Source organism: Pteropus vampyrus, unplaced genomic scaffold (genome assembly GCF_000151845.1).
Source record: "Pteropus vampyrus isolate Shadow unplaced genomic scaffold, Pvam_2.0 Scaffold26, whole genome shotgun sequence".
Classification (NCBI taxonomy): Eukaryota; Metazoa; Chordata; class Mammalia; order Chiroptera; family Pteropodidae; genus Pteropus; species Pteropus vampyrus.
Window position 1 is genome coordinate 3134325 of NW_011888807.1, and position 13173 is coordinate 3147497.

At 36.1% G+C, this 13173-nt stretch overlaps 1 protein-coding gene across 3 annotated transcripts in view; it reads right to left on the reverse strand.

Moving 5' to 3' along the window:
• The window catches only part of NSUN3 (NOP2/Sun RNA methyltransferase family member 3), a 48526-nt gene that overhangs the window by 28521 nt on the left and 6832 nt on the right, over nt 1–13173 (reverse strand). For 2 of the 3 annotated variants that reach the window (XM_011356399.2, XM_011356400.2), the window contains one exon: nt 5906–6249. In XM_011356399.2, coding sequence (XP_011354701.1) covers nt 5906–6249 — 344 coding nt within the window. Of the gene's footprint in view, nt 1–5905; nt 6250–9227; nt 11944–13173 lie in introns of those variants that run through there. The other variant, XM_011356401.2, reaches the window with a different exon arrangement.

Here is a 13173-nt window from a genome sequence, read left to right on the forward strand (position 1 = left end):
TTTTTTTCCGATTTGTCACTCCACTGTTAAAAACGTTTAATGACTTCCTATCATCCATTAAATAAAGTTCAAGTGTCTCTATCACTGCTTACCAGAATACTAAGAGCCTCAAGGAAAATAACCATGTCTTAATTATCCTGCAATCCATTTCTCCTTTTTTGGTTTAAATAGTTTACATTCTATTTCTATTCTTTTAGTAGTAACCCTAAAGGTTTTAACATGGATACGCAAAAGAATAATCTAAATTGAGTCAATCTTCACCATTTTCCCTAAAAGATACAAGAATCTTATAATCTGCCCAGATTAGATGCTATTGTTATCATATATTTGGGTTTTATTTGGGCTTATATTTTTTAACTGCACAAAACATTACTGTCATTGTCTTCTACAGTCAATAATTATTAGATTTTTCTATATATATCCCACTTTCTTTTCATTTCTCTTTTATCTTCTATCTTCCAACTAGGGCGGCTTTCCTTTTTCCCAAAGCACATCCTTCAAAATTGCTGGTGACAAACTCTTATACTCTCTCAAAAAAATGTCCATTTCACTTTTGTTCTTCTGAGATATTTAGGTGAACATATTTCAAGATTCACGGCCATCTTTTCTTAGCACATTGAAAACATTATTCCTCTGAATGCTGGTTTCCATTGTTACTCTCAAAGTTTAACCCTCAGTCCAACTGTCGATTCTTTGATGGTAGACTGTCTTCTTTGGCTCCTTTTAAGATCTTCTCTTTATTTTCAGTGTTCTGCAACTTCAGTATAATGGTGTATGTTGGCTTAGTTGTGGTTCCAAAATTTCAGAGAGTATTTCCAATCCTTCCTCCCACTGAAGTTGAAGATCTTCCTTTCAGTCCCTGGAGAGGACAATTTCTTCCTAGTTTACCTTACATGGAGGGAATAGCACTACAGAGTCTCAGCTTTATTTAACTTAGTCTCCTAGTAGATGTTCTACCTAGCCAGGCTCTGGCTTTATCTTCTATTCTCACATTTTCATGAAGTAATGAAAATCAACATGCAAGTTTTTCAGGTTAAGCAAATGTGCTCAAGTCAAAAGCCGACTTCAATGCTCAATTTACCTTCTAGGTTCAAACTGTCTATTAGATTTTGGCCACTGGGATTTATGCATTTAAAAATATTTTGTTTTTCATTAATATTCTATCCTACATTTTTTGTTTTCAGCAAGAGGGTTGGTTAGGATATCCAGTCTACCATACCACAGAAAACAGAAGTCTTAGTCATTTCTATGTCCCTCATAGCTCTGTATCTACCATCCAATGCCTTACACATAGTATGTGCTCACTAAATGTGACTGACTTGATTCGCAACATGCCATTATGATAAAGAATACTTAAACTGCTACAACTGAAAATCAGGCAGCTTTTCATTAAATTATAACTTTAGTTATAAAAAATTAGTAAAGATTCTCAATTCAGCATAAAATATCCCCCAGTTGAAATAGAGCTTTATGATATATTGCTGTTTTACTTAGATGTCGATTTTATTTGAAATAGTCTCAGGTTAGTTAAACTTTTTAAAATATGTACTATAAGGCATCACAATCCAAGTTTCATATAGATACTGAGACTTACTACATTGAGATAGAATGAATTTCATGCTTAGATTGTCAAAAATAAATGAAATTTTGATATTTTTTCATCTTAGTAGGAAATGGGGTGAATTTATCAAATTCCTGAAAAAAATCATCTGCACATGACAGCCTTTGGCCCATGGAAAGGAACCAAAATTAGAAGTTCCATTCATTCATTTATATTGGTAGATCTAACTTAGAAAAAAAAAACAAAACAAAAACAATCCTACTTGCCTTAGTTCTGCTAATTATTTCTTAGAGCCATAAGCCATAATGATTGGTTTACATGTCCTTCTCAATGGAAAAATTGGAATAACGATACTGTCCACATACTAAAAGTGCTGTAAAGGCTAATGGTAATATTCTTTGAGCTAGCTGGAAACAATGTAACAAATTCATAACAAAAACAAAATGGTAACAATGGATTTGATAAAACATGGTAGACAATAAATTAAAATACACTTCAGAGTATAACCACTTTAAGGTTCCAGTTTATGAAGCCCCAGTTATGGACTGGACACCATGCTAGTTGCTATCGACACAAAGATAAGCCTTAAGAAGCTGTATAATGGAGGACATTGGACAAGGCAGCAGTTGAGTTATACTGGGGGGAATGTAGAACAGAATTAAGAGCTAATATATTAGTGGAAAATTTAAGTTCATATCCCAGCTCTGCCACTCATCCAGGGCAATTTTTTTAAACTTCCCTTTGCCTCAGGTTCAAATAATGGGTTTGAGTTCAATGAGAGTATGTACACCAATGACAGTCACACTGTGTCCTTCAGAGCCCTAGGACTTCGGAAAGATGTTCATAAGGAGACACAACCCAAGGTGCTGGAAGCAGACTACTAAAAATATTTGAAAACAACAGGCGCACGCAATGTAATTAATATAGTCCTTGGTATGTACCAAGTGTTCCAAAATGGTTATTATTTTTATTATTACCACAAAGGAAAGCTTTACCACAGGGAATGCTTTCCAGGAAAGTTGCTGAGTGAAAACCTAAAGAATGGAAAGAAATTAGCAGGGAAAGAGGAGAAGAAAAATGGTACTTATATTATGCAAAAAGGGCCTGGAGGTCTGAGGGAACTGGAAAGAGGGCAGAAGCAATTCAGTAAAGAAAAGAGTCTTTCTAATCTTCTCTGCCACCAAAGACTAACTTGATGTCAAAAAGTTATCACTGCCAGTAAGGAGAATTTCATGCCTAGAGGAATACAGCTCTCAGCAAGAAAGTTAATCAAGCCACTCCACTAAGCTAGGTCATTCTTAGTATATTAATGTTTTCCTACTTAGAATCTAAATTGTTTGCTCTTTTTCCATCAAGACCAGGGCATGTCAAAGGCTGGATTGACAAGAAAGCATAAACTAACAAAACACAATGGACAGTCTATCACTGTGCTAACAGGTGGGAGCAACTGGACCAAAAAGAGAAGTAGAATAATTTTTTAAATCATCCTGAAACATGAGCTTTTTAATCATTTAAAGCTGTGAGCCTCTTGGCCCAGAATAAAGGCCAATAGTGATCTAACAAAATTCGGTGTATAAATGCACATTTAGTGTAGCCATCGTTTTAAGCTTTGCTTATAAAAGCTTTGATTAGCATTGCTTCTGCATTCCAAATTCAAGCGCTGTAGCTAATCTAATTTGGGCTCTGAGCATCAGCATGAAGACATCTGTACTTCTTAGTAAACCATTATCATTAGTCCCACTTAGATGAAAAGCTACTTTACTTGGAACGCTGCCTGTAGTTCATTGCCCTTGATGTAAGAACAAGAAGATTCTTCCCACTTCAATCTCCTAAAACATATCAGTTTTCCTTTGGATTCTGAATCAAATAATCTTCCTTATAACAAATGTGCAAAATATTTATAGCCTACTAATAAGAATAATTCAGGATTAAAATGCCCTCTCTTCAAAATGGTACCCAAAATTGGCATTTCTCTTCCATCTTTTAAAATACTAAGAATTCTATTTTCAAATTTGATATAAAAATCAAAAGAAGAATACTGTCAAAGAATAAGAAAACAATGAAAGTAAAGATAAATATTCCTTAGGACATGATTCCATAAAACTTCAGCTCAAATTATAAAAATAAAATAACTTTATAAAATAATCTCTTTTGTTGTGATTTCTCACATGAAAAATACAGCAAGTTTGAATAACAGTTTTAAACACAATTCTGAAACACACAGAATGTTTTTCCCCTAAATATATAGTAAACTGATATATTTATAACAATGCTTAGTATAACTGGATTCACAGTTCTCATAAAAATTTTTTGTAATCTTTTTCAACAGGAAATACTCTCAAATGGAGATATAAATTAGGAGCCTTCAAATTGGGATATGCACACCCTGGGGATATAGAACAACTTCCTAAGGAAAATGAGGGCTTGGACAGTTCCAAAAGAATCAATTTTCAGATCAACTTCCTAGAGTTGGGCACCTTTCACAATGGCCCTTCACCAATGTTACGAATGAGGAGTAAGCTTCCCACCAATCCAGAATCATACTTACAAATTGTGCCAGGGTGTAGAAACCTCCAATGCACAAAGTTCAACACATTGGTGCCTTGAATGAGTCTAACAACTGGGCAACAGACAGAACTTATTGTAACTGAGATGGTTCTGATCCTTTGCCTTCAGCAAAATCAAAAACCACACCTAGAGAATGCTCACCTAATCACTGAAATAAGGCCTGCCAAAGAAACCTGTGATTTGGGGTTATAACTCAGAAGTTTAAGGAACTAGTGAAATTATTATTAACATAAGTTAATAGTAATACTATTAACATAAGTTCCATTTCCATTTATCTATGTGAACAACAGCAAAATCAAACAAACAAAAATCAGACAGAATTGATGCTGAACACTACCACATCTAACCTTAAGTTATATTCATTCAGGGAAATATGACCTAATTAAAAAAAACAAAAAAAAAGCCAGACAGCCTCATTAATAATTTAAGATGAATACTGACCACTTATTTTTAACAAAAATTTATGAAAATGTACATTACATACATTTCATCATTTTTATACTAACAATAATGGTAATGACACATCACTTTAAAGGAACTTTTAAAATCTTTTATTGTCCAGTACTATAGTCACTTGCCACATGTGGCTATGAGTACTTTAAGTATGGCTAGTTAAAAGTGAAATGTGCTGTGGTGTAAAATATAATTTTGAAGACTTTGTAAGAAAATGAGAACATAAAATATCTCATTAATAATTTTTATTTTGATTACATGTTGAAATAATATTTTGGATGTATTGTGTTATAATGCATTACTAAAATTAATTTCATCTGTTTCTTTCTAACTTTTTCATGAGATGGAAGGAATCAGTGTTTTGCCACCCTAAAACTGCCTTTTGGTATATTGATTTTAAGCTGGTTATTAAGAAACAAAAGACTCAGAAAGAATGTTTGATCCTCCCCCTTTCCTATCCAAGAGATTCAGACAGAAGGGCTCCAGGAAAGAAATTTAGCATACTCACCTTAGCCAAATTTGAATTAAGTATGGTAGATAAGGCTCCAACAGAGGCCTGTTAACTAGATCACCCCTTGTGTCCTATTGTTTCCGGGTTGCCAAGCAAGAATTTGCAGGCCATGTGTGTCTGATCTTCCTCAATTATCAGTAAATTGCCTATTTCCTTTGCAATCTCAGATCCCTGCCCGCTTTCTCCTCTGTCCATTATGACACATAAACCTCAACTGCCCAACACCTTTTGAGGTCTCTAATCTTATGACACCCGCTGGTCATTTTCTCCTGTTAATCTGTCCCTGTTAATTTGATTATTAGCCAGGAAAAAAAAAAAGGGTTGTTTTTTGTTGTTTTTTAGCTCCCACAGAAACTATACAAAAATTTAAAATTATATATAAAATTCACATTATATTTCTGTTGGACAGAACTACCTTAGAACCTTATGGTCTGATGATACAAAAATTGATTGATTTTAAATGTATATGTTTCTGTTGCATGGAAGTATGACAAGGATATCAATATGACTCATAAGTATAAAAATAATAAAATTTAAAAATCTTTGTCACTGGCTTAACAGAATTTATATCATCCGACAGATTTTCATTACCAAAATGTAGTTTTGTTCCCAATTACCTGGTAAAACTACCTGGAAGAAAAATGTTACGTTGATTTCCTCAGCTATAATTTCCATTCTCTCTGTACTGCCCTTGTTTTCAGGCTTTCGAAGTCGACAAACTCAATCTTGTATTTCTCCCCATATACTTTAAAAGTATTTTATAACAAAGAGACATTTAAAAGTGGTCAATTACTGAATGAAAAGGACACTACCTGGATAAGCACACTGCAGCATAGCTACCGATTTGCCTCCAGGAGCAGCACACAAATCCAGAACCTTCTCTCCATCTCTTAATTCCAGAGCCAGTACTGGGATAAGAGAGGCAGCATTCAGGAGGTAGTATTTTTTTAGGTTTCCAATCTGGTGTCTTTCTGAAGGCATCCTGCTGGGAATTCTGCTAAGGTAACACTTCATTGATTTAGGATAATAGGGTAAAGATTCTTGAAAGAGTGTGTGGTAGCCCTTCAAATGTAAATCCTTTTCCAGTTCAAAAGGGTAATTGAATCGGTTAAAAAGGATAGCATGTTGCCAGCATGATGGAGATGTTAGTATATCCCTAGAAATAGAAAAACAAAGGAACATTATTATATACATCAACACACTTTTATATTACTGAGTGTAGTTCTAGTTTTACACTTTACTCAACTGATATTCAGAGCCAGAATCAGTATTACTGACTTTTCCTTTCACCTCAGGTTCTTCATATGACTCAACCCAGCACTTGTGATCCTGTCTGTATTTAAATCTTTGATAGTTTGTTCATCATGGATTGTTTTCTTTTGTATCAATTCTGGCCATTAAAATATAACTTGTCTCGATTACCAAGTTTTAGGTGCCCCTTGAATTCTGCACCATTGAATAATACCATATTTGCTTCAGCCTAGTCCCTCCCTGCAGAATATCTTGCCAAAAAATACATGGCCTGCCTTTACATACCTCTAAATCCATGAAAACAGATTTTAGTCTATCACTCTTTGCAGAAGGAAGTGTTTTTATTAGAGACAAAATTTAAAACCTGAGACTAATATTAGAAGGAAAAGTACTGTCATTAAAGGATGTTTAAATTAGGGGGTGTTAAAGATTTCCTTATGAATATAGGTATGGAAAGCTAACCAGAGTGAACTCTACAATAACAGAGTTAATGAGGCGATCAGTGGCTCAGATGATACATAAGGGCAGTTTAAAAATCACTTATGGATGGATGGTGTAGGCTCTCCCTCCTCCTTCCCCAGCAGATTTACCTACCTCAATTTTTATTCAGTCCGACAGTTGAATCTTTTGACAATCACAGGATTACATCAACTGACAGATGATACAGCAGGAAATATTTATTTACGAGCTGACCTTTCCAGCCAAGATATTTGGGAGCCTCATTAACCATGGTCAATTAAGTAAATTCCAGCTGCTACTCACCCGAGTTGCCTATGTGAGGAATGGCTGGATTGAAATATAACACCTGTGACTAGAATATGCCATGTGAATTTCAATCAGGAACTAATACGTAAAACTACTTTCTCCTTTCACTGTCTCTAACTATGATGATGCATCATGAGCCCAGTGTATCTGTTGCAGCCATTCTGGAAGATGACAACCTTCCTTTAAGAATGCGCTTCACAAACTTTAGCGTGCATCAACTGTAAAAGGCTGCTGGGTCTTACTTAACCCTGGAGTTTCTGATTTAGTAGCTCTGAGGCAAGGCCTGAAACTAGCAAGTCTTCACATGATACGGATAATTGCTGTTCCCCAGGACCACACTTTGGGAACCACGACATTAAAATGAACCCTAAAGGGAAATCTGTGAATACCACTGTTGTAAATCTTAATTATCAGTCCACTCTAATCTTACCCTCTAAACCAGCATTTTGAGTCATGTAGTAACAGAAATAATGGTCAGAAATGTAATTAACACAGACTGGAGTGGCTTGGCTTACATCATGTGTCCACCTCTTAATGAAGGACAGGGCATTTTCAATGGGTTAATATCTGACAGGGCAAACCTCCATTCTTTTTTTTTTTCTTTGGAATTTCCAAAGCCATTTTAGAATGTTCTTTCAGATAAAATTTAGAATTAGTTGGTCAATTAATTATAAAGTATTTGTGTAGGTAGATAGTAACTTTGACTACAATTATAGTAAATACATCAAATTTGTGAATTAACATCTTTATTGCCTCCAGTCTTTCCAACCCTGACTCCTCCATTTGCTCACATTTTCTTCCAGATCTTTTAGTATAGGTTATTAATCTTGCATATTTCTTTTTAACCTTATTGTATAAAAGGATTATTAGTTTAGGAACAGTTCCAATTTTTGTATATTATCCAATATCTTGAAGGATGAGGAGGAGTTAGCCATAGGATGCAATGAGAAAGGAAGTTCCGGGGGAAGGCAACAGCATGCATACAGAAACAGAGGTATGAATAAGGGCAGTGCATTCAGAGAATTAAAAGTAGTCTGGTGTGGCTTGTGGCAGATACTTACACAGGTCAATGTAATACGACAAACTTTTTAAATCTTATCTTGTAAGTGTTGGGAAATCATTGAAAGTACTCTAGGTGGGGAGAGCCTAATTAGATTTAAAAACAAGTACTTATGGCAGAATGAGGCAAAAATCTTCCAAAATTACTCTTGAACAAGATTAAAATAAGGCCTTGTTTAGAACAAATAACTTTTCTGATCACTCCTAACTTATACTCAGCCCTACCGAACTTCTTGAATCTCCTGGACCAATTTTCTTTAGGTTTTACCAGGCTCACCATAAACTGCTCCCCATGCCTAAAATGACCTTTCTTCTCTAACTCACCCGTAGCCTGGCTGACTCTTCCACTCTCCACTCAAGGGGCAGTTTAGGCTTTATCTCCCCAGAGAAGCCTTTCTACCTACCACCCAATCCACCCACCATAATAATAATAAAAATTACTGATCAGATATTTACAATGTGCATTTCGCATGCTTACCTCATTTAACCACAACAACCATGAGGGGCTGTTCTTACTCCATTTCAGAGGTAGGTAACTGAAGCTTTCAGATTTGGCAACTTACCCAAGGGCACATCACTATGAAGCTTAAGTACCTGATTAAAAATCCCACTGGTTTTAACATCTAACAGGAGTATGAGACTCTGGTACTGGAACACTAAAGGTATACAAAAGAAAGGAGCAAAGAACTTACACCCCAACCCTCACCTAGTGCCAGTGGCCCTGGCCTTCCTCTACTGTCTCTATCAATGGCTCTAACCATAGCAAATAGCTTCACACAGTCTGCCCTGAGGACCAGTTGCAACAAGGCCAACTCAATGAAGGGACTGCAAAGGCTTCCTGGGCTTGTGCTTCCTGGCCCTGAGAAAGCAAAGTGGTATATTAATGTGGGTCTCAGCTTCCCCAGCACCCACCTGTTGGTGATCTACCCTCTCCCGAACACACATACACACACACACTCCAGTGCTTTCACAGGTGGGACGACAACCTGGGGCTGGCAGGCCAGTGGCTACTCAAGTCCAAAGCTCTGAGTAGCCCAGGAGAGAGCAGAGCAACTGTACCTTAGAAGACTCATGAAGACACTGGCCAGGCACCACATTCCAGGCCTCCTCCCAAGATTCATGAGGAGGAGTCTGAAACTGCTCCACTTAGTAGTCTCCAAAGCTGGAAGTACACCAGAAGCCAGCAGAACTGGGACCCAAAAGGTCAGCAATCTGCAAATTTTTTGCTAGTATATCCACTGATGTCATTTTGGAAAAAAAAAACAAAAAACCACTATGCGCCCTCTGGGACATTCTTAGTTGACATCAAAATCTCCACCATGTTTCAGAATGTGATTTCCAGCATACTATCAAAATTGACATTTTAAAATACAAATTATACCACTTTTTCAAATGTATCCAGTGAAATCTAAATACCAGAGTGATTTTGAAAGTCATCATTGTACATTTAAAAAATGATGGACTATCCTTGAACCGGAGGGAATGTTACAATGTTTCTTTTTTATATACATCCTATTTCCCATATAACTTTATCCTAATAGATTACTATGCTTGAAATCTTTATTACCTTATTATATTTCTCTGCAACATACACACACACAGTGTATATACTAAATTTGCTTTCACTGTGCCCGTAAATCTATAAATATTAAAATGGTAACTTCTGAATTCAGTTATCAATAAAATTATTAGTACAAATTGATCAAAACAACTTATTATAGACTTCATAAATATAAAAAGGGAAAACTGATAGAAAATGGATCTCTTAAAGAAATCAGTGTTCTTTTTCTTTAATTTTTTTTTTTTTAATTCAGGGATGAATATTACCTAGAGCTATAATGAACCAGGGTTTAACATCAATATTACTCTTATACTGTTTTTATAAGTGCTGAGAAAAGCCTTCACTTAAATAAGTGGATGACAGTTAAATATATTTTGTTATAGCAATGTCTCCCTTTTGTTAAAGTTCTGAGTTATAAAAAACAAGGAAAAAAAAAAGAAAAAAAGAGTCTGTTATATTCTCAAATAGCTTAATGACCTAGCTTCAAAAATATTTTAAATGACCTGTTAGCTGAAAACTCAGTTGGAGCTCCTTTGTTTTTTTTGAAAGCAACAAAATTCTCTAACCTGTCAAAAAATTTGTCATTTATTTTCTTAACCCTTAAAATAACATTCCAACAGTCTCAGGCACGTAGAGATTTTGACACCTGAGGGAATGCAGTGTGGAAGAGTCAGGATGGCAAAAATGTGCCCTTCTTTCTAAAGTGGGAGAGACAATTTATAAGGGTAGATTGGGAAAAAATAAGTACCCCCTGAGGCACAAAGGAAAGCACAGTAATTTACTGCAGGAGCATATATGGAAGTTGAGGATCTAGAATTTGTTTTCTGTAATTTGCCTGTGCCTACATATCCCTTGAAAAACTGCATGTTTTATTTGGACATTATTTAATTATATGATTTGTATTCAATTTTTCTGTGACTTTATTCTTTTCTCTTAGTATTATAATCTCCATTCTACATCCCTGTATAATGTGCAAGATATTGCTAAGCACAACCGGTATAACTCTGTAGATTACAAAACCAATTAATTTTCATAGCTAAAAAAAAAAAAAAAAAAAATCTTTTTATTGCTATAATTATCCACCAGAGGGCGCTCATTCAACCATTTTTAAAGTCTGGTTTAGAAATGAAGAATCAATCAATTCACGAAAGTGCACCAAAGTAAGTTTTTTGAGCCTTTTTGTTTTTTTATTCTTTGAAGAGTCTAATGATAAGCTAATTGCCTCCTATTGTTTCTTGGCATTGTTTCCTTGATGCCTCTCGTAGAAAGGCAATCTAGGTCCCTATCTGCTATCCACAGTATCTGAGTAAGTCGTCACCAGCGAGTTTGTTTCTGGTGGAAACAACTAAAGGCTAAAAACACTGCCCACAGAAGTCCCTTACATAAGATGTGTGCGTACACTCCCAAGGCTGGGACCACAGAAATTTCATGACAGCACACTTGATAGAGGAAAAGGCACTGACTTCCAAGTTATAAGTGTGGATGGGCTAAAAGGGGCTATAGTGACTACTTCACAGGGATTTGCACAGATTAAGGTTGAAAATGTGTATAAAGCCAACGCAAGGGAAAGAGAAATCTAGCTACCAGTTCATTTCTGTTTTCCCCAACTACCTCACTCCAACCTGCTTCACAGATTTTTATAATGCAATCTGATTATATATTTCCCCCTTTATATGTGAACTATGTGAACTCTACATTAGTGAGGACAGTGTCCAAATAAAAAAAAAAATTACAGACAGACCACACTTAACAGTTCATAAAGATTTCCAATTAATCTTCCCGTCGTATTTGAAGGCAGAATATATATAATCCATCTCTGCATCCCCAGTGCTTAGCACAATGCCAGGTATAAAAACACTGCCTAAATTTTCAACAGGTAGATGACCTGCCCAAGTCTTAAGGTATTGGCTCTTCAAGATCCTCCATCAGGGAAGAGACAAGCAAGTTACTAAATTATCAGAAGTGACGGTGGTCTTGGAGATTCCCTGGTGACGATTTACTCAGATACAATCTTAAAACAATTACAACATCTGTATCAACAAAATGCAATGGAAACACGAAGGACAGAACTAATTTTGCCAAGGGTATATGGGACAACTTGACGGAGAATTGGTTAATGAGAGTAACAGTAATAAAAACAGTGCTAACACATTATGAGGGCTTACTGTGTCAAACACTATTCTAAGCCCTTTGTGTATATATATATAAATTCATTTTACCTTCCCAAATAATTATATGAAATACATACTATGTTTCTTATTTTACAGATAAGGATAGTGAGGCACAGAGATGTTAAGTAACTTACCTTGGTTATATGCTGTAAGATGTAGAGGTGAAATTTGAACCCATATTTAACCACACCCCTGTACAGAGAAAGAAGAGTCATTCCTGGCAGAGGGAACAGCATCTCCAGTCCCAAAAGGATGAAGGAGCTTGTCTAGTCATGATATCTAGTCCAAATATAATACTGCAGATAGCAGCGGAGTTAAGGGAGTGTTTACTCTAGTGACACAATGGAATATAGTGGCATTAAGCAGCAGACTGACACTGCGGATTGAACACACTCCCATGGCTCTTCCAAATATAACATGAGTATCTTGGGCAGGTTACTTAACCTCTGTATGTCTCATCTTTCCTATCTGTAAAATAGAAATAATAACTACCCCAGAGGGTTAAACAGAGGATTATGTTACTATTTGTAAAGTGAATGGGACACTGCTTGGCATTTAGTGCCATAAAAGTGGTTGCTAAAATAAGCAAACACACACTAAAGGTGAGAGACTATGGAACAAGGCTATTGCAATATGCCAGGTAAGACATGATGAAGGCCTAATTAGTGAAGATAAAAAGGAGATCCAAATTAAGAAGTTTCTCAGGTACAACGAAACCATTTGATGGGCATTTAGATCTTGATGGGGGCAGGGTGATGGTGTGTGGTAGTCCGTAGTTAGGGAATCTCCAAGACCACTCTCACTTCTGACACCAACTATAAGTTTGGAGTCCCCAAAACCAATCTCAGGTTTGGTTATTAGCTATCAGGATACAGAGAACTCAGTGTTATACTCATGGTTATGGTTTATAACAGCAAAATGATACAGATTAAAATCAGTCAATGTGAGAGATGTATGGTGCAGAGCACAGGAAAGGTCACAGCATGAAGCTTCAAGGACAAGGACAAAAGTTATTCTTCTGGACAAGAATAACTTTTTCCTGCAACAATGTGTGACAATATACACAGGAGTACTGCCAACCACAGAGGCTCACTAGAGCCTTGGTGTCTACATTTTATTGGGGCTGTCACACAAACATGACCGACAGCCCATTTGGCTGATCTTCAGACTCTGGCCCCTCTAGAGGATGGAGGTCAAAGGCCAGAGGCCAATCTAATATCATGGCCTATAGCCCTCAACCATAAATCATATTGTTAGATTTTTCCCATGTGGC